Source organism: Sceloporus occidentalis, unplaced genomic scaffold, assembly GCF_023333645.1.
Source record: "Sceloporus occidentalis isolate IW3139 unplaced genomic scaffold, rSceOcc1.0.p SCAF_222, whole genome shotgun sequence".
NCBI lineage: Eukaryota > Metazoa > Chordata > Lepidosauria > Squamata > Phrynosomatidae > Sceloporus > Sceloporus occidentalis.
In genome coordinates this window covers 768,878-793,396 of record NW_028317202.1, presented here as the reverse complement: position 1 = coordinate 793,396, position 24,519 = coordinate 768,878, and the positions used below count along the sequence as shown (strand labels likewise).

At 38.3% G+C, this 24,519-nt stretch overlaps 1 protein-coding gene across 1 annotated transcript; it reads right to left on the bottom strand.

The window, feature by feature from the left end:
- Positions 1–484: 484 nt before the first annotated feature.
- On the bottom strand, positions 485–18,100 carry LOC149276983 (plakophilin-1-like). The gene is made up of 14 exons (XM_089503196.1): positions 17,896–18,100; positions 15,059–15,156; positions 7,287–7,292; positions 4,537–5,018; positions 4,093–4,240; positions 3,361–3,568; positions 2,954–3,131; positions 2,537–2,651; positions 2,288–2,446; positions 1,744–1,920; positions 1,296–1,449; positions 1,005–1,191; positions 746–830; positions 485–559 (listed from the first exon to the last, which is right to left on the bottom strand). Exons 1-14 carry the CDS (start codon positions 18,098–18,100, stop codon positions 485–487), a joined length of 2,277 nt encoding a protein of 758 aa, XP_089359322.1.
- Positions 18,101–24,519: the final 6,419 nt, after the last annotated feature.

The following is a 24,519-nucleotide window of genomic DNA, read 5'->3' as shown; positions in this document are numbered from 1 at the left end:
TGACATATTGATTGCTATTCGTGCAATAGGGTAAGACATTTGGAAGACTGATGTTAGATGCAAAACACTTATGTTATAGTTTTGACTTTAAGGCTTACAAACATTCTGATCTCCAACAAAAGACTGACATCAGGGGGAGAAAGAGGGCTAGAGTTATTTGGATCCGAAAGAGGTATGAAAAATGACTGACATCAGGAACAGAAAGAGGGGCAGTGGTATTTCGATCTTAAAGAGGTATGAATTTGGTAAAATCTGTGATGGAGAGCCAGTTGGCTTTCAAAATCATGGTGTCCCACACATGATTCCCACCCTGCTCATAACCAGTCCATATATTACTTGATTCCTGGTAAATGCAGATTTTACATGGATGAAATAGCTCTCTTCAGCTACCAAGTACTGAAGATATGATAACTCATAAAGATGACAGTAGGCAGCAGAGTATAAAATATTGCCTCACCCAAAAATGTCTCCATTGAGTAGGATTTTACAAGACTCGTGACACTGTATTCCGGAGTGCAGTGCTTGCTAAGGATCCCATAATGCTTTTATCAAGTCCTTGCTGTAAATACAGAAAATTCGAAAAAATATCATTTCCATGCACTTTACAGGGTAAAAGGGGTGAATGGTGATTTATTATTGGGGTAAAAGATAGAGAACGCAAACTCTATGCTATCCATCTGCTTGACAATGAGTGTCTGCTGGATAACTGAACCGTAGCTATATATAAATCGGCAGCAAAGTTTACCTGTTTTAGGAGCCCCTGAAGCTCCTTCTGAGCCCACATGTCTGTCAGGAAGAGTCGTGCAGCCTCTGCCACTTTAGGGGACGCTCTAAAAATAGATTACATAATAAGTGAACTGCCCTATGTAAAATGCGTCAAAATCCACCTCTAGATTTTAGGAACACGATGCGTATGTTTAAGGGTTTACAGATCATTCTTTTTTTGGGACATAAGCAGTTATCATTCGTATAACATTTATCAGGTCAGTAGTGAAGGAACTCACCCACTCTTGCCCATATTAACCAGGTTGCTGATTAGATTTGCAGAAAGATTCTGCTTTGCAAGCTGAGGCTCAGCCAGCACAAGATTTCTCATTGTGTAGCATGCTGAAGACAGAATGTCTTCCGAGTTTGCTGATGTCCCAGAGGTTTGGGATAGCAGACGGGAGACATCAGGAAGAACTTGAGATCCTATGATACAGACGTACCAAACATAATTATTAGTGAAAAGGTGATATTGAGAAGGACTGAATAATACAGAAAAGCATATACAGTATCTACATTGTTATTCTAACCCATGGTTTTGTGAAGTGCTGGGTGACGAGACATGTTGCTTAGCAGAGATGTTCCTGTTTTAACCACGTCAGCATTTCCAGACTGGAGAAGGCTGGTTATCTGTGGAAGCCCTTTCTCTTTCAGGCCAATGATCTGACTCATCCCATTCGACATCTGGGAAATGAAACATGGCATGAAACGTTTAATAAGTAAGACTAACCCCTGTCTATCAGTTACTCTGTCCCTTGGTGTTACGCAAGACATCTTGATGGCTGAAATCATTGGTAATTTTGTAATAATTAATGATAATTAATAATTGGATAATTATTTTGCTTTGAAGCAGTACTCCTGAATCAGTTTGTCTCTGTGGACTTTAAGAATTGTCACATACATTTTTATTTAACTTGCTTAGCTCAATGCCTAGCTCAGAGTCTCTGTATGACCTATCCTGTGTTGTAGGCTGCTTACCTGTCCCTTGCTGGCAGTCAGATTTTGCAGTGCTCCTGCACATGCCTCCAGTGTTGAGTCCTTCTTGCTCTGCCCAAGGAGGGCCAGGTACGTCTTTATAGCATTCGAGTGAGAAAGGAGGCTAGCACCTCTTGGATTGGCATCTTCTTCTGGCAGAGGCAGCTCAAAGTTATTATTCTACAGATCCAAGTGGTAAAAAAAGAGATGAGCGACATACATTTTAGAGGCAAGATCATCAAGAACAAAAGGGGTGAGAACAAAATATACAGTACATAACTTCAGAATATATTTCCAACATGTTTTGTGGCTAACAGGTTTCAAATGGGAAACAGTGTGTACTGTGATTTATGGAACATGATTTCATCAGGATTGCTCATGTCAAAGTATTTTGATGCAATGAGCAGCCACTTATGTTTTATTAATCCCATCAACCTCGTAAGGTGTCTGTAGTGGAATAACAATGTCTATGGCTATATCTATGACTATGGTATAAAGAAATAAAGTTGCAAATATAATCAGTGGCGTCTGAGTAAAAGGCATTCACCTGAACTTTATCACTCTTGTTACTGAAGCAGCCTGTAGAAGTCTTGTCAGTTTGCTGGTTGCGAGAGAGTTGCTCATTCAACTGAGAATATTTATTTGGGACTTCGGAATCCAGGTGGTATGATAGATTGTGCAGGATACAGGCACAGTTTTCCACTGACTGTAAATGGACATTGTAAAAAATTCAGAGACAACAAAGCACACAGAAAAAGCATGCAGTGCCACAACAATGACTCCTAAATATAATTACCTTATCATCAGGGCAATTGTTGGCCACGCAATACTGAATGTAATGCATCAGGGAGTCCACAAGTCCTGGGCAGTTACGCATTGCCTGACGGCCAACATCTGCAGAGCTTAAGTTTCTAAAAAATACAATTAAAGAAATACACGTTTTTCTCTACAGAGAATAATGCTTTGTAATAAGCGGTCGCTGTCAAGTGGGGCTCCTGCCTAGGTGTGCTGTAAACTACCTCCGCAAGATACATACTAAATCTATTTTTCGTAACACAATAAATATATCTTTAAAATCTTCTGATTCTACTACTTATATAGAACATTTATTTAGCCTGGTTTGAAATCTCTTAATTAATAATGTGTGGTTAGAAGCAGATAGGAGGACTTATCTTTACACATAGGAATATAGTATCACATAGTGATAACTCACCGTAAGCATCCAGTGGCATTGAAGAAAACCTCTGGGTCAATCAAACATCTCGGACCAGACATTGAACTCTCTGACCAACCAGAATTTGGGATCACAACAGACTCATTGAGTACAGGCAAAGCTTCCCTAACAAGTTCCTCCTTCAGATGGTCTGTTGAGGACAAATTCCAGAGCAAACCTGTAGAAATCAAAGTATTACGAGTATTAAGAGATTAATATTAATAACATGATTAAATATCCATATTATCCATATATTATTACAAATAATGAACCTTTATTTAAAGTCTGGAAACTGATACTGCATTGCTGTAGAAATTTAGAACCCTTGTGCATTCAAGGGTCTGACAGTCTTTTATTTTCAGAAGGAAGTCCTTTAAATCATAACATAATGAGCCCAAGTCTCTGACCTGTCAGTTGTTTCTTAATCTCAGAGTTAGAGGTCCTTCTCAAGAGGTTGACAGCCTCCCTCACACCTCCCTGGCGACTTGTTTCAATCTTATTTGGGGTATTTTTGAAGACAAGATTCCTCAAGGCTCCAGCCCCTGCTAGCTGCACATTTTGATTGGGACTCTGGAGTAGACTGATAAGTTTTGCGATTCCATTGTATTGATATACCTAGAAAATTGAGAGAAAGTATAACAGTGTTATAACAGTGTTATTGTATAAATAATTGTTCTCATTGAGTTCTCATTGAGCACACGGATAAAGTACATGCAATATAATGCTTCTTGTGTATATACGTTATACGTGTGGCAAATGAATCCTAGACAAACTGGTTGAAGCTATCATGTATGTGTAACACAAAATATTGGCCTTGGAGAAATGTCTGTGGAACAAGTAATGAAATGGCTTAAAAGAGAGAATGTATGTATCCAGGAGAAATGTAGAACAGGACAGGTATAGAATATATGGCATTACAAATATTTAAAAGTTTAATATAGTTAGGTATTAAACAGCAGAAAGTAACCAAAAAGGACTAGTTGCTTAGGCAAAAAAACATAATTGATTCCATTAAAATTGACATAATGGATGAGATTCAGACAAATATTCTGACTTTATATTTATAAGCAAGGAAATGCATTATGAAGAAGTAAGAACATAGGAGAAGCAATAATATAGGATAAAACATTGGGTTTTACCAGGTTTTTTGAATTCTCATCCTGGTAACATGTATGCTGTATATAATTAGCTCCAGATGTCTGATATTTGTCATTTGGACTTGAAAGCTGTTCCACCGCTTTCTCTATGGTCATTATCCCTCCATCATAATCATCTCGAGAGTCCAGCCTATGAAAAAAGAGAGTAATACATTTAAAAAATGGCACAGTTTGAAGAACAATAGCCTACAAGCGATCTAGAATAGAGTTGGGGACAAGAGCAAGAATTTAAAAAAAAAACAAAAACAAAAAACACAAAAATACATAATATGGAACCTGTTTAACAAGCATGAACTAAAACACTTAGAGTCTGTCTGGCTAAACAAGTTAGAAACTGCACTACAAAGAATCCGTTATAAAGCATGCCTGTGAACTAGATGAAAAAAGTGAATTCCGCACATATTCCTCTTCAGTCAGTTGTCTCACCTGGATGGTATAGTCATAGTCCCATAGGGATCCAGCTTTTGTAGATCATTCTTTTGCACTTGTGAATAGACCGCATGCTGTTGTTGCTGTTGCACAGCTGAAATAGAGGAGGGCGTGCGAGCGGGTGGCAGAGTTCCTCTCTTCCTCTGCTGGTTGCTTTGGTGACTGTAGAAGCTAGAGTTGTGGACAGCACTTCTCCCAGATCGCTGCTGTTGTTGTTGTTGTTGCTGTTGTTGCTGCTGTTGGTAATTGTAGTTGTTCATATGATTGTACTGGTTCTGGCGCCTCAGCGTAGCCCTCCCATCAGGGCCTGTCAGGTCTGGCTCACTCCGGCTACTTTTGAGGGTGTGCATGTAGTTGAAATCACTCCCGGGGCTAACAGGAGCCCCTACAGACATGTACTGCTGACGACCCCAAGTATCAACTTGACTGTATGAGCTGAAGCGGCGATTATCCTTTTTCAATGTTCCATTGTATTGAGGCTGCACAAGCAAAAGAGAAGAAAAGTATTTAATTAATGAAACGCACAAGCATGAACCTATTCCCATGGCACTTGGCCAAAATAACTTAATTACAATGCAACACAACAGGATTTGATATCATTTTCACCTGCACAAGACATGTGGAGCCCTGAGCCTTAAGGTTTTTCTTTATAAAAGGGCAAAATATTTAAGTGTCCATCTGCATCTCACGTTATGTTTTACCCTGACGATAATATCCAACCATCAAAATTGATGCTTTTATGTCCTGGTTGACTCCTGGTTTTATAGATACCATTATTAAAACCATTAGGTAGTTTCTTCATTGAAATACCTCTTAGGAACCTTAAAAGGGATAATTTACAAAGTTCTCAGTTCCCATGGAGTCTTAATGTGGGTCTATGCTCTTATTTTTTTCATATTGCAAAGAGAATGACCAAGTTAAAACTATTGTTTTTCTTTTTGTTGTAAAGAACAATGCCCTTGACAAGACACTACATGAATCAGCAGCCATGTCTGTAACCAGTGGAACAAGGCCAAAAAAGCTCACAGTCAACAGACTATGATTAGACCTAGATGCGTACCTTACAGAAAACGTGTGTAAGCAACTCTAGACAATGTTTGCAACTACAGCCTGCCTTGGTACCCTCTAGATTTTTAGCTCATTTGAGCAGAGCCCTCTTCACCTGTTGTAAGACAAATTATGCCATTTATTACTTGTTATTTCCTGTCTACCCATTGGCCTACGGAATATGATGGTGCTATATAAAACAATAAATAATAATAATACGCTGATCCATCCTCCTAAGAAATAATATTTGTAATTGGAACAGTGCACTGATAAACTTTGTTTGGATGTCTGGCTGTGCCAGACCTTAGCTCAGCTATAGAGCCGACTCACTCTTGAGGCACAGGTCCTTCAGAGCATTCTTCTGACATCAAGGCCAAATGCAGGAAGAATGGGAAATCTCTAGCTGTTTCTGCCTTTTTGGGCTTTAGCTCAAACAGGATGGTTCACCACTTTTTAAGAGTGAGCATTAACATAGCATGCATAACAGTGGTGGTGATTGGTATGTAAATGATTATAGGGCTACATTTAATATATTTGTATTGTTCTAAACATAGTTACTATTGCTAAAATGTAAAAATGTTCTTAAGCTGCGATATACACACATACAATTAGTATTGCTTAGTGTTGCTATAGACAATTGATTATAAACGGGAATACTTGTAAAACAGACTCAAAAAAGTCAACCTCCTAGCAGTTGCGGAAGTACAAGTACCAGCAATCACTATATTTTATTGAACATCAATGTATTTCCAATTCTCCAACACTTGAAAAACTGTCGTTTGGCCAATTTTGTCCCATAGGTTACTCTACGTAGGCTTGCATCCACTAATGGCCCAATTGACTCAACTATTGTCATGAGATGAAAATTGTCATGTCATGATATTCGTTAAAATGTTCAGAGGCCAACCTGGCAGGTTGAACAAAACAATTTTCCATGAGAGCTTCATTTTCTGTTCTGGCATCGGAGAGAATGCAAGTGACGCTTGATAAACCATGAATTAGTAAAGCATTGAGAAGTTGAGGTGAGATTACAGCACTTTATCGCAGTTAAGCACTAATGTGAGCATGAAACGTGTTAAGCTTTTATCCGATCTGTGCCTTTCCTGTTTGGTTCCAGTTATGCGGGATTTCATGGCATTTAATAATTTAAGCAAAGAGTGCAGTTTTTCCCTCATTTATCTGCGTCGCTGGTGTTAGCTTGGAAACACCCTTTCTACTCCAGGCAATTTGCTGCATATATATATAGACTAAAGACTGAATGTCTTGGCATCCCTGACCAGTCTGCAAGCCAGATTGCCCCGTTCTATGGATTAATGAATACACCCTGCAGACTCTAATGATATGGTACAGTTTCCCAACCTAATATATTAATATCTCTATTTTATGAACCATTATAATTCACATCTTGTCATAGAGAAAAATAATCAACAAGGAAGACTCGAACAACAAGTGAATACATAGATTCAAGCTCCTACCTGCACAGGGTATCTCTGCTCCTGTGACTGCTGGCTGGGGATCCTGACTCCTGATTCTTTCTTAGCATTGCCTTTTCCTTTCAAACAGAGGGCCACACAGCTTTCGCTCTTACTGACTACAAAAACAACTTCTATCTGGATGATCCTGTCACATGATGGGAAGAGAAGCTCCTTCTAGCACCACTAATTATGCTCCAGCAATGGAACCTGTCCTTCTCTCTGCACATAACCCTGCTGCAGGAACATGTGAACCCCCATCTGAGCCCCAACAACACTGTATTTCTGCTATGCAGTACAGCAAATATATATACGACAAAAAAACATGTTAGTAGCAAGTGGATCAATTGCCCCTTTTGCCCCAATGTTGAAATCCAGTTTCCAATGGTTTACATCACTCACAAAATATGTATTTCTGGTAGCTACAAAAACTAAGTAAAACTTATCATACTTCATAAGACTACTCATGTTGAATTATATCGTATAGAAAGATTTTTAACTTCAAGTTCAATAAAGGAACTTTTTGTGGTTTCCCAAAGCAGAACAGCATAGCATATCGTTAACATCTTTATCTAACAATTCTTCGTATTTTTATTTTTGTATTGTTTGAGAAAGAATACCTTTGACGAGGCTACTATTAAGACATAATGGGCTGGATTTAACAACAAACAAAAGCAGGAGCCAAATACCTATTAGTAATTGAACCCTTATTCTTCCATTGCGCCATTTGTGGAATAATAGGTATTAAATTACGTGCGAGTCCACAATTCAAGCTTTTCTCTTTCATTGATTACAGACCAAAATTTTCAGGAATTTGCATTACTCTGGTTACTGACTTAAACTACCGTAAATAACTTGAGTGCAGTTGTATAAATTCTATGAATATCTTAATTCTCATAAATAAATACTTTAAAAAAAAAGGTAATTAAATATTAATTCCATGGGAGATTACCACATCAGCATAAAATGGGGCATTTACTTCACCCTCCCAAAACACACCCTGTTTATTGAGTCAGGACGCAGAGGAGGAAACCTAATAAAGATCATCAGGCTGTAGAATCTGAGAGAAGGCATTATGCTTTGCAGGTATAAGTCTATACAACTGGGTCCTTCTGATGTCATAGTATTCTGTACATACATGGAATATAAGAAACTATTATCTCATACTGTCTGAGTCTCAGGTTGTGTCATTGAGTCTCTCCTGTTTTTATATCAAGGTTTTATGAAAGACGTGGTTTTAGTGATATGTATCATGAATCTAGTGTTTTACAGACACTTATTATTGGTCTCATCATTTTAATCGGAAAGCCTAAGTAATAAAACACAAGGTGCGCAAAGTCTAATAGTGCCTTATATATTAATGCCTTATGTAAAATAAACTAGGTATGCCAGCAAAAATAGTAATTTTTTATCATACTGATTAGTATTTTCTTAAGTTTTTCTTTTTAATAACTTGGCATATTTACCAACAGTACCTCAGTAGACTAAATTTGTTTTGTGTTATACCTGTACCTAGCAGGTGGCTGACTCTCTGATATTCTTCAAACCAGATTGGTCAAAACCATCTATTTCCATCCATCACCTCCCATAGCTTTGACTGTACTAGTTTTTTCTTTAATAAACATCCTCTCTATCTAACATACATATTCGTAGTATCCTTATTATTTTTTTTATTTTTGTTACATATATGGATTCATTGCCTAGTTACTATTTGTTGGTTGTTTGTTGGTTGCTATGTAGCTTTAAACTTGCAGCAATATATGAAGACTCCTGTCTACCATAAAATTCTGAGATTTTCCTAGCTTGTGACGGAAAAGTCATGATTTTATTAAAGACAGGAGGCGAATATTTTCCCGCCCTATGATTCCGAATCGGAATTTACCTATTGCTATGTGTGAACTTGTGTTTTTTCAGGTTATGGTTATTCGAATTTCATCTCCTCTTCAGACCCTTTTCCAGGTTTGCTGAAGATTTTGAAGAGCAGTGTTTGTGTCTTTATTATGTTGAGTTGATTGCTGTTCCAAATTTTCCTATGTTAACACTTTGCTACTGGGAGTGTAAAGAGAGATAAGCAGTAAAATATTTGCCTCTTGTCGTTAATAAAATGATGACTTCTCCCTCACAAGCTATGAAATGTCCAAATGATATGGTATGGAATATAACCAGTAACCAGGGCTGCACTGGGGATGAAAAGCATCCCTAGCACTTTAATGACTGTGGACGCTAAAAGATGTATGTGCAGCTGCTTCCATTTTTATACCCTTGGAGATGCCACACACTCCAACACCCGCTTTGTCACTGCAATCTGTGTGACACAAATGGGATTATTAGTAGGGAATATGGCAAATAATAACACATTAAAATGTTAATTAAAATGTCTGACGTTGCCATTATGGACAGACATGATATTCTGATTTTCCATGCCATAGACATGAGTCTGAAGGTCCCTGCTGATTGTTAAGACTGATTGTTTATCTCATGGCAGCATGATGGGGGATTATGGCGAGTAGATTGGCCAAAGATAACATACCTGAAAACACTGTTTTCAAAAGATTTTTTTAAAATGTGACAGTAGTAATAAAGAAGTGGGTCTTATCTTTTATATTTTCAAAAAGGGGGGGGGCACAAAATATGTTTACTGTCTTTCGTTCACACACAATTTGAATGTAACCAGGGGTAGGTAGCAACAGGCCTTGTGTGGGGCATTGCAGTAAATACTCCAAAGGCACTAATGGGAAGCCCTTGAATATTCATGTGCTTAATGACAATATTCACATTTCTTAATTTACTACAATTGGCCATTAGTAGTTCTAGTAGTTTTTATGGCTCTGTTGTGAACAAGGAATAGAAAATTACAATCATCTCTGCATGTTTTCAAATTGCTAAATTTCATCAACTGGATTTTATAGAATGACACTCTAGCTATATCATTAAATCCCAAGGAAGGAAAAACAGGTTACGTGAAATTCTAGAGCTTCATTTTACAGCTGAATTAGCACGAAAAGTCCGCCAAAATGACTCATGTGGTTTGGGGATGAATGGGTGTGAAGGGTAGTGTGTCATGTTGACTCATCTTGTTATGAAGGCATGCTTAGCTTGACTGTTTATGCTGATAAAGGCCCCCTGGACCAGTAGGGAAGGAGGGGGGCATGAGTGTTTCTCAAGGCTTTAAGCTGCCTGTCAGCATTTCTCTCTTTCCTTTTGGGGATTGTATGCAACATCTTTCCCATATGGAATTTTGATACAGCTCAAGCTTTGCTGCTCTTTTCTGCAGCCTGGTAAGGCTGATGACAGGTCCAACATGGGTCAGTCTCTTATTGTTAGAACAGCAATGGTGACTGTTTCCTTGGTGTCCCCTTCGCTAGACTTGTCCTTGCTAGGAATGCATGTGCCTTCTAAGTCTCTGGAGAAACTGAAATGTTATCTCTGGTTTCTCAGTATATGGACTCAAGGCCTAGGAGTGAAGGGCAAGAGGTTGACATCTGCTACCCCATAGCTTTGGAAATTGGCTGCAATATGTGCGGCTACCTTTGCTTTAGCAGGTTCCAGAATGAAGTGGAACTTTGCTTGCCTATCTGGAATTGATTTGGGATGCTTACAAGGTTTATGGAGGTCAATTCTGGTTCAAATATGACCAGCAGTGGGGCTTCAGTTTGAAATGCAGAATGGCAATCTTTGGTTGTTTCTTATGACGGCCTGTACCCTGAGTGGAACAACAGCAGGACTGAAAATGGTGTATGTCTTTTAATTGTATTTGTATCAATACAATGGGCAAATGTGCTGGTATACGGAGATACTGAGTTATTTACTGATGAAAGGGCTCCACGTCCCTCTGCCACTGACTTTGGGGGTCAATGGTGTGCAGCTAAGTGGGCTGATCTAGAACTCAGAATTCGGTGCTCCGTGACTTTTGTAGAGGCCATTGAGTGGTGGGGCACTGAACTTTCAAACCATTGGTTGTGTTCGGGGTTATGGTGGGTTCTGGTACAATTGAGATGGTGGTCAATACCAAGACTGACTAGCAGGGTGTAGAGACTCGTGTGGTTTCCCCATGTGACTGGTGGCAGTTTTGTCCAGTGCATCTGTTATCCAGCTATTAAGCAGACAGGAGCCATTGGTGCAGGGATGGCTGTTGGTTTAGGGTGGTTCTCTGCTGATGAAATTTGAAGTGTGCTTTGGATCATAAACAGTTTTGTCAGCACTCATTCTGAGTCACTGTGGAAGTGTTGCCTCTGTCCAGGAGCTCACCCAGAAGGGCCTGGGAACAAGTGTCCATGGTTTATGGCATTGGATGTACTGGAACTCTTGGTCACATGTGTGCAGGAACTACCTGCTTGGTTATAAGGCTCTGTAGCTGGCGAGTTGTTAAAAGATATGTTATGTAAAATAATAGAATTTTGATAATGTTTGCAGAATTATTTTGATGAATTATAGTATTAAACAAAAGAGTGCCCTTTGGTGCAGGAAAATAATCTGCATTGGTCATTTTCTACTTAGCAGCTTTATTTTAAAGGTATAAACATTTCAGAAAGTGCCTTCTAAATGGAACTTCTTAATTGTTATAAAATTCTTATAAAACAAGTACAACTAAAAATTACAGTTCAATAAAACAATCTGCACACAAAAAAAATGGAATGGGTAACATTTGACTTATGCAACCTATGCCTTTATTTTGAAAACATCACCATGTTCACCCTCATTCATTTGTTTTTCGCTAAGAACTATATATTATGCACCATTCTGCAAGTACAGAGTTAATACTTTGCAATTCTCTGATTAAGCTGCAATGTAGGTGTGGCCCCAGTGGCCCCAGGCGCAGGAGGGGTTCTCTCTCTACCCCCCTGTCTGTTGCTGTGGGAACACCAATGAAAATAGGAGAAAAACAGGAGAAGCTACAAAGAGAAAGGGCGTATTAACATACCTCACCCTAAACACCCCAAGGATATTGTTATTATTACTATTACAATACCTGCTAAAGAGAAATATTTGGTGCTGCTTTATGATAACAAGCATTTATAAAAATTATCAAATATATATATATTTGGCAAGATAAAAATACTGTGGAACAATAATGTCTAAGTACACAGTATGAGTGCTTTGCCCTGCATTACTCTTTATGCTAAATTTTATTCAAGCTAACTCTAACGAAAAATTACTGCAGTTTTTTCTGAAGTAATACTGCAGTTTTTTGGACATGAAAAACTGCAATACTGCACTTTTACTGCAGTACTACTGCACATTTACTGCACTTGTACGTCATTATATTGCAAACCTACGGTTGTACTTCAATGCACTGTAGCTTTATTGCATTTGTACTTCCTTACAAAAATAACTGCAGTAAAACTGCAGTACAGTGAAGTACAAATGCAGTAAAACTGCAGTAAATGTGCAGTAATACTGCAGTAAAAGTGCAGTATTGCAGTTTTTTCATGTCCAAAAAACTGCAGTATTACTTCAGAAAAAACTGCAGTAATTTTTCGTAAGGGAATATTTAACGTGGCTCCTACTGGAGCACCTAGATGTTGTTGCATTAGATGTTTGTTAGTGACTTCATACGTACATCTAATACAACATGTATTTGCACCACCACATCATAAATTAGTTTGAAGGTGGATGTGTACAAAGTATGAAGTTCTTCTTTCGAATGCATTTCTAGAACACAATTTATGCTTTCCCTGCACTAGCCCCATAGCAGAGTTTTGACTGACACCACATTATTCCCATAGCTGGTTTTAGCATTTCTCAGAAGCAGCAGCAGCCTCAAAACCATCCCTTTTTTTTTTTTTACAATATCACTAAATAAAGATTTTGAGATAACAACAACTGTCCCTATATCACCTGCTCGTTCTTCTCTTTCTCGTTATCATTTCTTTATATTCATTGCTGTAATGTTAATCTCTACAAATACAGTCTTTTTTGTTCTTAAAAAATAACCCGGCTTCTAAATTCTACATAGATATGTCCAGCTCTGTATTTTAACCTCTCTGTGTATTTTGGCATGGATACAACTTGTAGAACAACTAATACTAAATAATTTAAATGTAATCTTGTGGTTTTGTACATAATGTACTGCTACTTGTAGTTTGGTTAATCTGGGAGCAAACATTAAGGATACTGGATAAGCATAGTACCTCTTCAGATTTACCTTTAAGAAATCAGGTAAACTAGGTTACTCTTAATATGTGGTTAATATGTCAATAATGATATGATAATATCTGTTAATGTGATGTTACCATACACCAAAATGTTAATAGGTGGTTTTATTTCCTATGTCAATGTTTAACTTTTTTTCTATAAAGTCTTATGATTCATCGGCACCGAACAAGTATGGCTTAAACACAGGAGGACCATATCGGATACATTTTAATGATGTGGGGTGGGGCAGTAAATGTAGCTTGAGCAGACTACAGTAAAGGATTTTATGTGTTTCCAAACAATAAACTAGTTCATAAACAGCACAGTCAGGGAGGGAAATCCAAGATGGCTTGCGTGAATGAGGTGGAAATAACAATAGTCATGGAATATGGTAAATAAACATTTACTTGACCTAACGTTGTCATTGTCCCTTTGCCTGCTAAAGTTAAAAGAATGATTGACAGCCAAAATTACGTGTGCCCTTTTTGGAGATGACATAGTATCCATATACTCTAAAAGTATAGTGTCACACATTTATTTATATACACGTATTTCACATATATATATATATATATATATATATATATATATATATATATGTGTGTGTATTGTTTTGTATCTTAGACCTTCTTTCTTCGCTCTCTCAACTTCCTCCTCCTGTATTTCATATTTGCATTCACTCTTTTCTCTATCCAGCCCTCTCTCCATGTACTTTAACTCCTCCATTTATAATTATCTATGAATGTATGTCTATCTATCTATCTATCCATCTAGCTATTAAGAGTAAAAAAGAATCCCGCATTGAATGTCTTGTATTTTTGGTAGTACACATGTAGTAACCAATAAGAGTTTTGTTTTTGCATAACACTAATCACAGATAATTATTGTTTTTATCTGCAACAGTAAGTGATGACTTGTTGTTACATAATGGCAAGTCCCAAGCTCCTCACAGGAATCTACGTAAGGCTTGAATCCATATATTTTACACAGTAATGAGTACATGCTTGACATGATATTTATGTAAATAATTGCATCTACTGGAGTATGTAGAGTAAGTCTTATGGGGCTCATTTACTACAGTAAAATTGTGTGTGAATGATTACTCATGCCGTAGGCCTTAGCAAAGCTATTAGGCTCTGTAAGTCATATCCCTATATATTCTGTTATCCATGACAGGCTCTATGAGGCATAATCCATTCATGTAAGACCCTGAAACCCTCTTAGGTAGGTGTTTTAAGAGACAGAGAGCAAATTTCTTTGCACAATCACAGTCACATTCCTACTATTTTAGCCCATGGCTTTTCCAGTTCCCACATTCACATACATTTTTTTAAAACTTTTTAAGGTGGTATGAGACACTATTAGTCATTGTGTCTAGGAATGCAAAGCCCTGCGTTAACATTACCAGATAATTGACTGGTCATATAATGACACATAAAATTTGGCCCATTGCACTGCGTACTTGTTCAGGATTTCCAGTATTTAGGAGTCATTAATATAACAGATCACATTGGCCCTTTAAAGACATATTTATGCACTCCCAGTATGAACTTAACAAGCTCTTATATAATCAGGTTAATTCTTCTGCAAATAGAATATACAATTATACCACTACATGCCATTACAGAGCTTTTACTAGATAAACGGGCTTCAGTTCAACTCAAGTTAGTCATCCAATTTTGAATGGGCTGATTTCTCCTCCATATATATATATAAAAAAAGAAGAGGTCCAACTGAGCTAAACACTTTCTATACCAACCCTACAATTTTAAATATCTCAATTTTATGTGTGTTATAGACCAGAACTATGCTTTTAACTTCTGACTATCCATAGAGGTACCATAAATCCCATAGAAAGTACTTACCTGATAACCCAGAGTACCACTCTGGTACTTTGCATAATGATTCCCAGTGCTGTTCCGATTTAGGTTGTAATTATCTGCCAGAGACTCATACGCTGAGCCTGCTAAAAGAAGCAGAAGAAAATTGATTTTTATTTTATTTCCAAACTTTAAACAACAAAAGCGTATGGATTTATATGTGAGAGCTCTCATCATCTCTACAGGCATCATCATCATTATATAGCTGTAACCATTGATAGCCTAGCAGAATATCTTCCAATACGGCGTGGACTACTAATCATACATTAATAAGGTAAAATTGACTCACTGAGTAATTTTTATATTGTTTTAGAAATTGTGTATGCATTGTGCCAGATAAATTGGAACGTTTTGTGAGGTGGTAGGTCTGTGAGTATGATGAGAATCTACACCCTACAGTCTTCAAATATTAACCAACTAAATGAAGCCCGACCAACTTTATTGGTTTCTTATGATTCATTCTGGCAGCTTATGTACATTTTCAACAGAAAAAGGGAGTGGAGTGCCAGGGGCAGTTGGGGCTGGATCTGAATGAGTGAAGCAACACATATTTTGAGTATGTGGATCCAAGTACAATGGTTAGGTTTTTGGAAGTCATTGTTGCTTACAGGGCATTTAGTCAAATGCCCTTCACAAACAATGTGGCTGCCTAGCCCTGCCAAGTACCATGGTGGCTCAAGTGCAGTGTGTGTTTCAAACTTCAACTGGGATTTCAAAGAGGTTTGCTACACTGCAGGTAGTTAGTGGGCAGTAAAGTTTGAAGCAGCAAAGTTACACAAATTGGACAAAAGTCCACTCAGAAATCCACATTACAACCACCCCCTGCAGGAGAGTAGAGTGTATGCGAACTGAAAAATGCAAATTACTGTAAGTGAATTTGTTTTGTGAGTGTTAGCTTGTGAGGACATGAAACCTCAGTCCAATATGGTCAGTTGAGTTAACTTGACTGGCCACTCAACTTCTTAGTGAATAGACACCTTTGTGCATAGCAGTAAGGCATGTAAGTATGTGTAATACATGTGGCTAGTGATTGATCTATTGTCAATACAAAAAAAGTAGTAGTAGAGGAAGTCCCTGAGTAACCATAGTTGACTCATTCATAGTATGATTTTGGTTGGAACTTGGTAGACATTCTTTGAACACTATCCTCAAATCCCTGGATTAGTAAAACTGCTGTCCACATCCATGTTCAGCAAGTTCATCACGTCTCTCTGTTTTGTTTTTTAAATGCCCCTACCTTAACCCCTTAATGACAAAGCCCGTACATGTACGGGCTCAAAATGCAAAACATTTTTTGTTTTTAAACATTGCGGATTTTGCTCTTTTTACTGCTATCATTTTTGGGCTTTATATTTTATTCTTAAGTACAATATTTAGAATGTTGTATATAATATCTGAACTTTGTTATAGATGATAACCACTTTAGCTATGGGGAACTGCAGATAAGTGCAAGTGAGTAGGGAAGCGTGAAACATAGAAGAATGAAAAACATGTGTGTGTGTTTATGTCATTACTTGAGCATACAGATAACACGCAATAATTCCAAATATGTGTGTCTAAATTTAGGCAATAAACAGAGTGTGCCTGTGGTGCAGTTACAGATTCCATCACTGCCTACAGTTCCTTTTTATTTTGTAACAGAATAAGGAGGTATGAATGCTTTCTGCACCCCTAATAAAATAAAATCACCCCCATGTATTGCATTGCTATGCGTAATATGCATATAGCTGTTGTGCCATGAGTGTATATAGTACAGGTTTTAAACCAGTTTAACATTTGCTGTTTAAATGTTACATAGCTAGCATAGTTGGTCAGGTAAAAAAAAAAAAAAAAAGAATTTAGCCCGTGAGAAAACATGTGTAGATTTGCCCAAACATTTTAATGTATGTGTATTCACAATATACATGAATGTTAACATTTCTATGCAATTGCAGCCAAAGTACCTAATTAGAGCCCCCATGTTTGCATCATTACACTTAATTTACCGTACAGGGGCCACAGTTGGCTTGGCCATACTGTATATACTAGAATGAAAGTTAAAGCAGAGGATGATTGTATATTAGTGGGGAAAGAGAAGAAAACATGTTTTGACAATTAAGGAAAAACATAAAAAATCTTAACACAATTCCTAGCTAACAACGTTGTGTTTAACCAAAAATGTATTGGGTGCCAAAAACTCAACTTATAGATGAAAGCAAATATTTCTAGCTTTAGGTCATTAAGAGCAGTGGAAAGCGTTAGGAAGCAAGATTAATTAACACAAGGGACACTGTTATTGCCCTCATTGTCCTACTAAGTGCATTTCCCCTTACACCACTATATGTTGTTTTGATTATAGCTGAGCACAGCATGTATTTATTCATCTTTATTACAATATACTATGCTTTTTCTTTTTCTCCCTGCATATTGGATAAACAGCCCAATTTAAATCTCTCCCTGTTCCATCTCTCCATAGAAGAAGAATGAAGATGCCAAGGGAACAAAGAGCTAACCAGAAATAAATCATCTGCGCCAGTTCATAGTTAAATAATAACATAGTATGGTCATAAAATAAAATAAAAAATAGGACTAGTTGCAATGGCATATGAAAACATACACATACCCAACAATTTGCTTTAGATTACTTGGTAGAATTTGAATTTTACACCAACATATCCACTAACTTAATAATAATGTCTCAAGTCTTTATTTCCTAAAGTCTTGGCCAGTCTGGACAACATGTTAACCTAATAGATTTTATACACTTTTATACATTTTTCAAAATGCTACATTTTACTTTCCTTGTCAGCTCCATTCCCTTTCTCAAAATCTTTGAAACTTACCTTTGTTGCCATAACTCAGAGTCGATGATGATGTCCTTGGCTTCTGCCTCCTCACGGTCATCATCACCTGTTCCTTAACACGTTGGTCCCCAGATGCTCCACTTCGTAGGCGATTGTCCGATGGGACAGCCAAGGAAGATTCATTCTGCCACTGGAACACCTCTGATGCCAGGGCTGTTTTCAGTGGGGATGGTGAAGCCAGCATGGCTGATGCTTGTGCTCGTATGTATATGTAAATATGTACAATATATATATAATTATATATATATCAATTTGGCTTAAAAAGTTTTTTTTTTAAATCCCAGATATGAGAAATGGGCCGTGTGCTTCTCTGTATTCCAGACGCAGCAACTCTTATTCTGACAATTTTCTCAAGAGTGGAGTCTGTACAGGTTTCGAGAGGCGTCTTTGTCAGACACACCTCAGTGCTGACTACAATGATGCTGATCTTAAAGCCACACCTCAGTTGAGGCTTAACCCACTCACGATTTTAGAAACAGTAGTGAGTGCACATGTCAAGATTTCACTCCTGTTCTGGGTACACTAATGTCAGAATCTCAACCAAGCGCTAGTTGCATGAATGCTAAACTCTCCAAAGCTACATGTACTAAAACGATGATAACTACTCTAGCAGTATTCCAAGTGAAAAGCTGCAGTTCTAACATAGGACTTCATCCCACTGGTAATACTACAATACTTTCCTGCAGTTTGGGTTTAAGGTTCTTAGGGCCCAAAGCAAAAAGAACTGCCTGACTAGTTGTACTGAGTAATACATTTAATTGTGTATTTAAAATTTGTGAGGAGGGAATGCATTTGGATAAGTAAATATTCACATTTACTTACATTTAGTTAAAATGGTTAATAAAGTTTATTAACAGGTGCCTAACTACCGATTAAGTACCGATTACTGCAAATTTGACCCGGCTTGTCCTACCCTTAACTACCAGTCTTTCCCATTAACTTTGTTTAACTTAGTGGCTGGAACCTGCTAACGACTCCATTTATTAATACCATTATACCCAAAACAACAAACAACTTTGCCCTATAGCCCCACATGTATTACACCATGTTGAAAAGTGGCTTCATCATGGAGCCCAGTGGGTAACAGGATCCAGCCACTGATTTATTGTGGGGCTTTAACTTTTTTGTTAGCTTGTTGGTACTTAAATACGTATATCATACATTTTACTTATTCGGTGCATGCCATATTCCCTCCCGAGTGTTTCAAGTGTCTTTTGAAGGGTTATTCTTTTCTGGTGAACAAGTTATAGTTTGCGCAGATCAGAATTTGTATATCTTGTATTTTATATTTTATCATGTACAAATAAAGTGATCCAGTATGCTTGTACACATGAGTTTGTTTAAAAGCATTATAGTAAATAATATTATATCTACGAACAGTTGCTTAAGCTGCTTACATAGTAAATGCTATTTTTTGGTGTAGTAAATACCATCAATTATTGCAGTCTCACAGGTCCCAATCTACTGCTTGACCGGAAGCATCGGCAAGCATTCAGCCTTATGAGCTAGCAGACCCCCCCCAGGCCTGTATCTATGACTAGCTTTACTTGTCATGGGGAAAAAAATGTAAGCTGTTTCTAAGATTGTCCCCTAAATGTAACAATAGCAAAACTACGAAAGCTGACCCAGCCTTCCATGGGGAGAATGTGACTAAGCCACAAAAAGGGTTAAATTACACAACTCATCAAACAAATCAGCATTATTTCTTGTATTGTTTTTCATGAAAGGCACTTTGAATAAAAAATACAGTCAGTCACACCATTTTTGTCACTTTTATCTGGAAACATCATCAGAGGTTACTACAGTCCTGTGGATCAGCCACAAAGGTACACTTATATGTGAACCTCAACCAATGGAAATAGTAATGTCATAATTCCACACAACAGTGGGTGTTTTGTAAGGTGACTCGATCTGTATGATCAGAATTTTAATATAGTGGTTATCAATGGTGATGTGAAAAAGTCAGCTGGTCTGAGGTCAGGATGTCACTTCCGACATATCTGACATAATGCTGGAATTCCAACTAAAATGCTATTAATGTATGGATGGTACTTTTGGAAACCAGGGTTGAGCCTAGGGTTAGTGGTGCCTGGGTGCAGTATTTGTTCAGCGCCCCCTTCCCCTGTAACTAAAACTCGCACACATACTAAAACGCTGTAACACCAACTCACTCTAACATTCTACGCTTACACATATATAAACACACTAACATTCTACACTAACACACACATGCTGACATCAAATACTACAATACACACTTAACACCATACACTTACATACACACAAATGTTCAAACAACTTATGCTAACACACACTTGCGCTAACATCATACACTAAAACACATGCACTCTACTGTCGTATACACATACACTCATACACAATACATATACACACTCTAAGAAAACAATTACATATGTAGACATACACTAATACCATACGGTAACATCTAAGCACAAATGGTAACAGTCCGGTTCCCTGTCCCCTATCTGGGTCCGAGGCGCCTGTCCCCTATCTGTGTCCGAGGCGCCTGTCCCCTATCTGAGTCCGAGGCGCCTGTCCCCTATCTGAGTCCGAGGCGCCTGTCCCCTATCTGAGTACTTACAAACTATTTTAATGTACATTCTTTGTTGAATATCCTGCCTGGGATAGTGGAGTGTCCCTTTAAAAAAATATCAATATCAGTAACATGACATGTTTAGGTGGCAATACCAATGCAAATATATAGGCTAAAAAAAAACATTATTATTATTATTGTTATGCAACATCTTAGTATTAACAATTATTAATAAACTTTTATTAAGTTATGTAAAGAAAGCACAGTCCATTCACTTTGTGTCATATTATTGTGGACACACGCTGTGCTAAGCAGAAACACACCCACACAGCAATGCTTCTTTCTCTCTCTGTCACACACACACGCATACTCACCCTGACACACCCTCAACATTAGACACAACACAGACCACAGGCACTCTGCATTCTCCATCTTGCCACTCAGAGTATTGACGGACTATTGATTCTGAGCTTAGCGTAAAATGTAAATACAGACACAGATTTGGGCGAATGCAGCTTTGATTCTTAACAAGGTTAATGTTTCCTTTTTCTATAACTTATATTGCCAGTATGCATATTATCTGACAAATGCATCTTAAAGTTAGTCAAATTTATCTGTTTTGTTTAGTTGTGCTAATGGTTTAGTTTATCATTTAATCATATTATGTTAGTTTAGTCATTTCTGTTCTTACACAGGTATTACATACCAATCACGTATGTTAGCTGACCTGGTCTAACAAAGAACAGACACAAATGTGTGCTTTCCTGCAACAAAACAGTAGTAAATTTAAAACAGAATATCAGATATACGTGATAAACAATAATGAAAAGACTGTGGCATTTGCGTTCCACAATTCCAACATTGTATTGTATAACTGAATTGTACAGTATATCAGTTGGTGCAGAGTAAAGCAAAATAAAAGCTAATGAGTACCCTACTGAAATATATATTTGTAAAACGATGTTCTGTCTGTATCAGTTGATGTAACCTCTTGGTTAGCATAGTAAGTAACAGTGCAAAATGTTACTGCAAGCTTACCTTAATTTGAACAGGATGCTTACTTTAAGCACAAGCCCTTACGATTTTTTGTAAAATGTACAAAAGTGAGTTATTTTTTATTTATGGATTAGAGGTATGCGGTGGTAATAGAAATATACTATAATAACCCCAATATAGATTTATTCAGTGATGGGGTCTTCCTGCAAGCTGTGATTTATCCTCTCTTACATAGTGTATGTGAGTTACTGGGGGGCAAGGTGGATGCCAAAATATAGAATACGGGAGGCCAGGTTCTCAACGAACATACGGGGAGAAGAGGACAAAGAAAGAAGAGAGAAGAAAGGAGAACAAGAAGAGGCAAGAGATGAAATGGAGCTGTGGAAAAGGAGACAGGGACACAGAAGCAGTTGACAGATATAGTAGGAAGACATTGGGAAGAGCATAAGTGAGAGTGGGAGAGTGAATTTATTAATCATTTTATAACATAATCGAAGTGGGCGTGGTTTTTGTGGGCATGGTTGGGAGGCAGCATTTCATCTTTTTATCCAAACAGCACAATGTCTTGGGCCAACCCTGACACATGCAAACTACACAATGAAGTCAACCTACCCTACACACAAGCATTTTAAACAATAGAGTGAGCCTACCCTATACACATGCTTACTAACCTATACACAGAAACACTACACTATACACATGCATACTACACACTGATGCCATACTACCCTAGATACAACCATACTAAACAATAAACAGTGATCCTACTCTATAATCATGCTTACTACCCTCTACACAGTCACACTATCCTATACTCATGCATTTCAAAATAATTCACAGTGGCACTAAGCTACACACACATGTATACTATGCTATAGGAAGTCACGCTACCATATGCACATACATACTAAACATACACAGTGATCCTATCCAATAAATTCTGATTCAAACTAACATAAGGTACAGGGTAGTATGAATGTGTATAGACTATAATCTACACAGTTATACAAAACGTAACAAGGTAAATGAGAGTAAGAGAAAAAAGGAAACCACCAACCACTCTCCAACACTTCATCTCACTAATCACATATGCTTGAAATGAACAGTTGTTAGCTATCAAAATAGCATTTTTTACAAAAATAATAATAGTAAGAGAAGGCAATACACCTGTTACAGTAATACATATGCTGTTATACACGCTTAGACCTTAGATCATACTTTCCAGTCATAACACCCACCAGCCTGCTCTACTAGGAGGCAGGGGCGGCAGCCGAGACATCCCAGCCTGGACAACAAATCTGCGGCCACCCATTTCTCTCCTACTGAACCCTGTCAAGACAACTCTTACAAATCAAGGGTTCCACCAGATCATAGGTGATAGTACCACCACAATAAGCAGACACTGTTCTCTGCACCCAATAAAACAAGACCTCTGTATGTTTACTAATTTGTTCAGGGGTTTTGTCGGCTGATTCCACTATACTACGGATCTCCTCCACCTGTTCCACCCACACCTGCAGAGACGGAGGAGACTGAGTCCTCCAGAGCAGAGGTATGAGCGTGTTTGCCGCTGTAAGCAATCGTGATACTATAACTTTTTTTGTACTCTGTCCTCGGCAGCGGTGTACAATGTAGCAGCATACACTCTGGAGAAAACCATGGTGGTCGATCAGTCAGCTGTGTAATTACATTGTGCACCTGTCTCCATAATGGCTGTATGAGCTTGCAGGTCCACCACAGGAGGAGAAGAGAGCTTGTGTGTTTACAAGCCATCATGTTGTGGAAAAATCCTCTGCAGCCTGTCTGGTATCACATTCCAAAATGCTAGCACCTTGTAGGCCGCTTCATGATGTTTACTAGAAATGGAGATGTGGTGGGTTAAGTAAAAGATCTTTTCCCACTGGAGGGGTCAATGTTCAATGTACAAATGTCTCCCATTTGCCTACAAAGGAAGTGCAGATAAGGAGTCTGTCAACAATAGGGAGTGTAAAAGTGAGATGCCATACAGGGGTGGGGTGTCCTCCGTGCAGAACTTTTCAAAGGGGTATGGTCATGAAATCTGACATGTTTGTATGGCATTGCTTGTGGAAGTGGAAGTGTTCCATGAAGGCTGGTTCTGCAAGGTCGAAAAGCATGTCTCTAGTGCTGAGGATAGCAGCTCCTGGTATAAGATTGCGCTCCCCTTGTGCACTCTAAGTGTAGTATCTCCTCTGTGAGTAAGTTGATCTAGTGTGTATGTTGTTACTTGTGAGCTGTCCCTTGTTTGATAAAGTTCCCCTTGGACCACTGCTTAAGGGATCTCCCAAACTGTGGGCGACGCTATACCTGGCGTGACATTGTCTTGAAAGTATGTCTGTAAGACGTCAGTTGTGTCTGTGAGTATTTGTGGGTCTATCTGTTGCCTGGGGCACAGTAGGAGCAGGTCCAGTTTCATCAGCACCTGGCAATGATCTCTCCCTATCATCAGTCTAATTGCTACACTTTTTGCGGTATCCAAGTCCTGGTGGGAGATGAAAAGGTAGTAAACATGGGAGTAAGAGCTGTGCTACGGGGAATAATATGTAGAATACCTATCGTCTGTGTGCGGAGTCCTCAAGCAGTCCCCCAAGTCCTGAAGCGCCAGAGACACCCCCCTGCATCGTTTGTAGCATATTTGCTGGGATGTGTGCGGAGGATATGGAGGAATCCAATTTCAGATAACTCAGATAATGTATGTGAGATGAAATTAGGGGAAGGGGGAAAAAAAAGACACCCCTTATAAGAGAGGGGAAGGGGCCCACCAAATGGGGTAAATTACACTATACGGACAAAAGTATTGGGACAACTGACCATAGCACCAACACAGACCTTTATGATATTGCATTCTAAATACATAGACGGTAATATGTAATTTGTCTCCCCGTTGCAGCAATAACAGCTTCCACTCTTCTAGAGTGTTTCTGTGGGAGTTTTTGCCCATTCATCCAGTAGAGCATTTGTGAGGTCAGGCACTGATTTTGGATGAGAAGGCCTGGCTCGCAATCTCCATTCCAGTTCATCCCAAAGGTGTTCAA

What these genes read in the sequence shown, in the direction of transcription:
- LOC149276983 (XM_089503196.1), bottom strand. Translation starts at nt 18,100, where the DNA reads ATGCTGGCTTCACCATCCCCACTGAAAACAGCCCTGGCATCAGAGGTG. An exon ending in TCTGAGTTATGGCAACAAAG is followed by an intron (nt 15,157 to 17,895) that starts GTAAGTTTCAAA and finishes TTCTTTTAGCAG; the next exon opens with GCTCAGCGTATGAGTCTCTG. An exon ending in TTCAGGGGCTCCTAAAACAG is followed by an intron (nt 560 to 745) that starts GTAAACTTTGCT and finishes CTGTATTTACAG; the next exon opens with CAAGGACTTGATAAAAGCAT.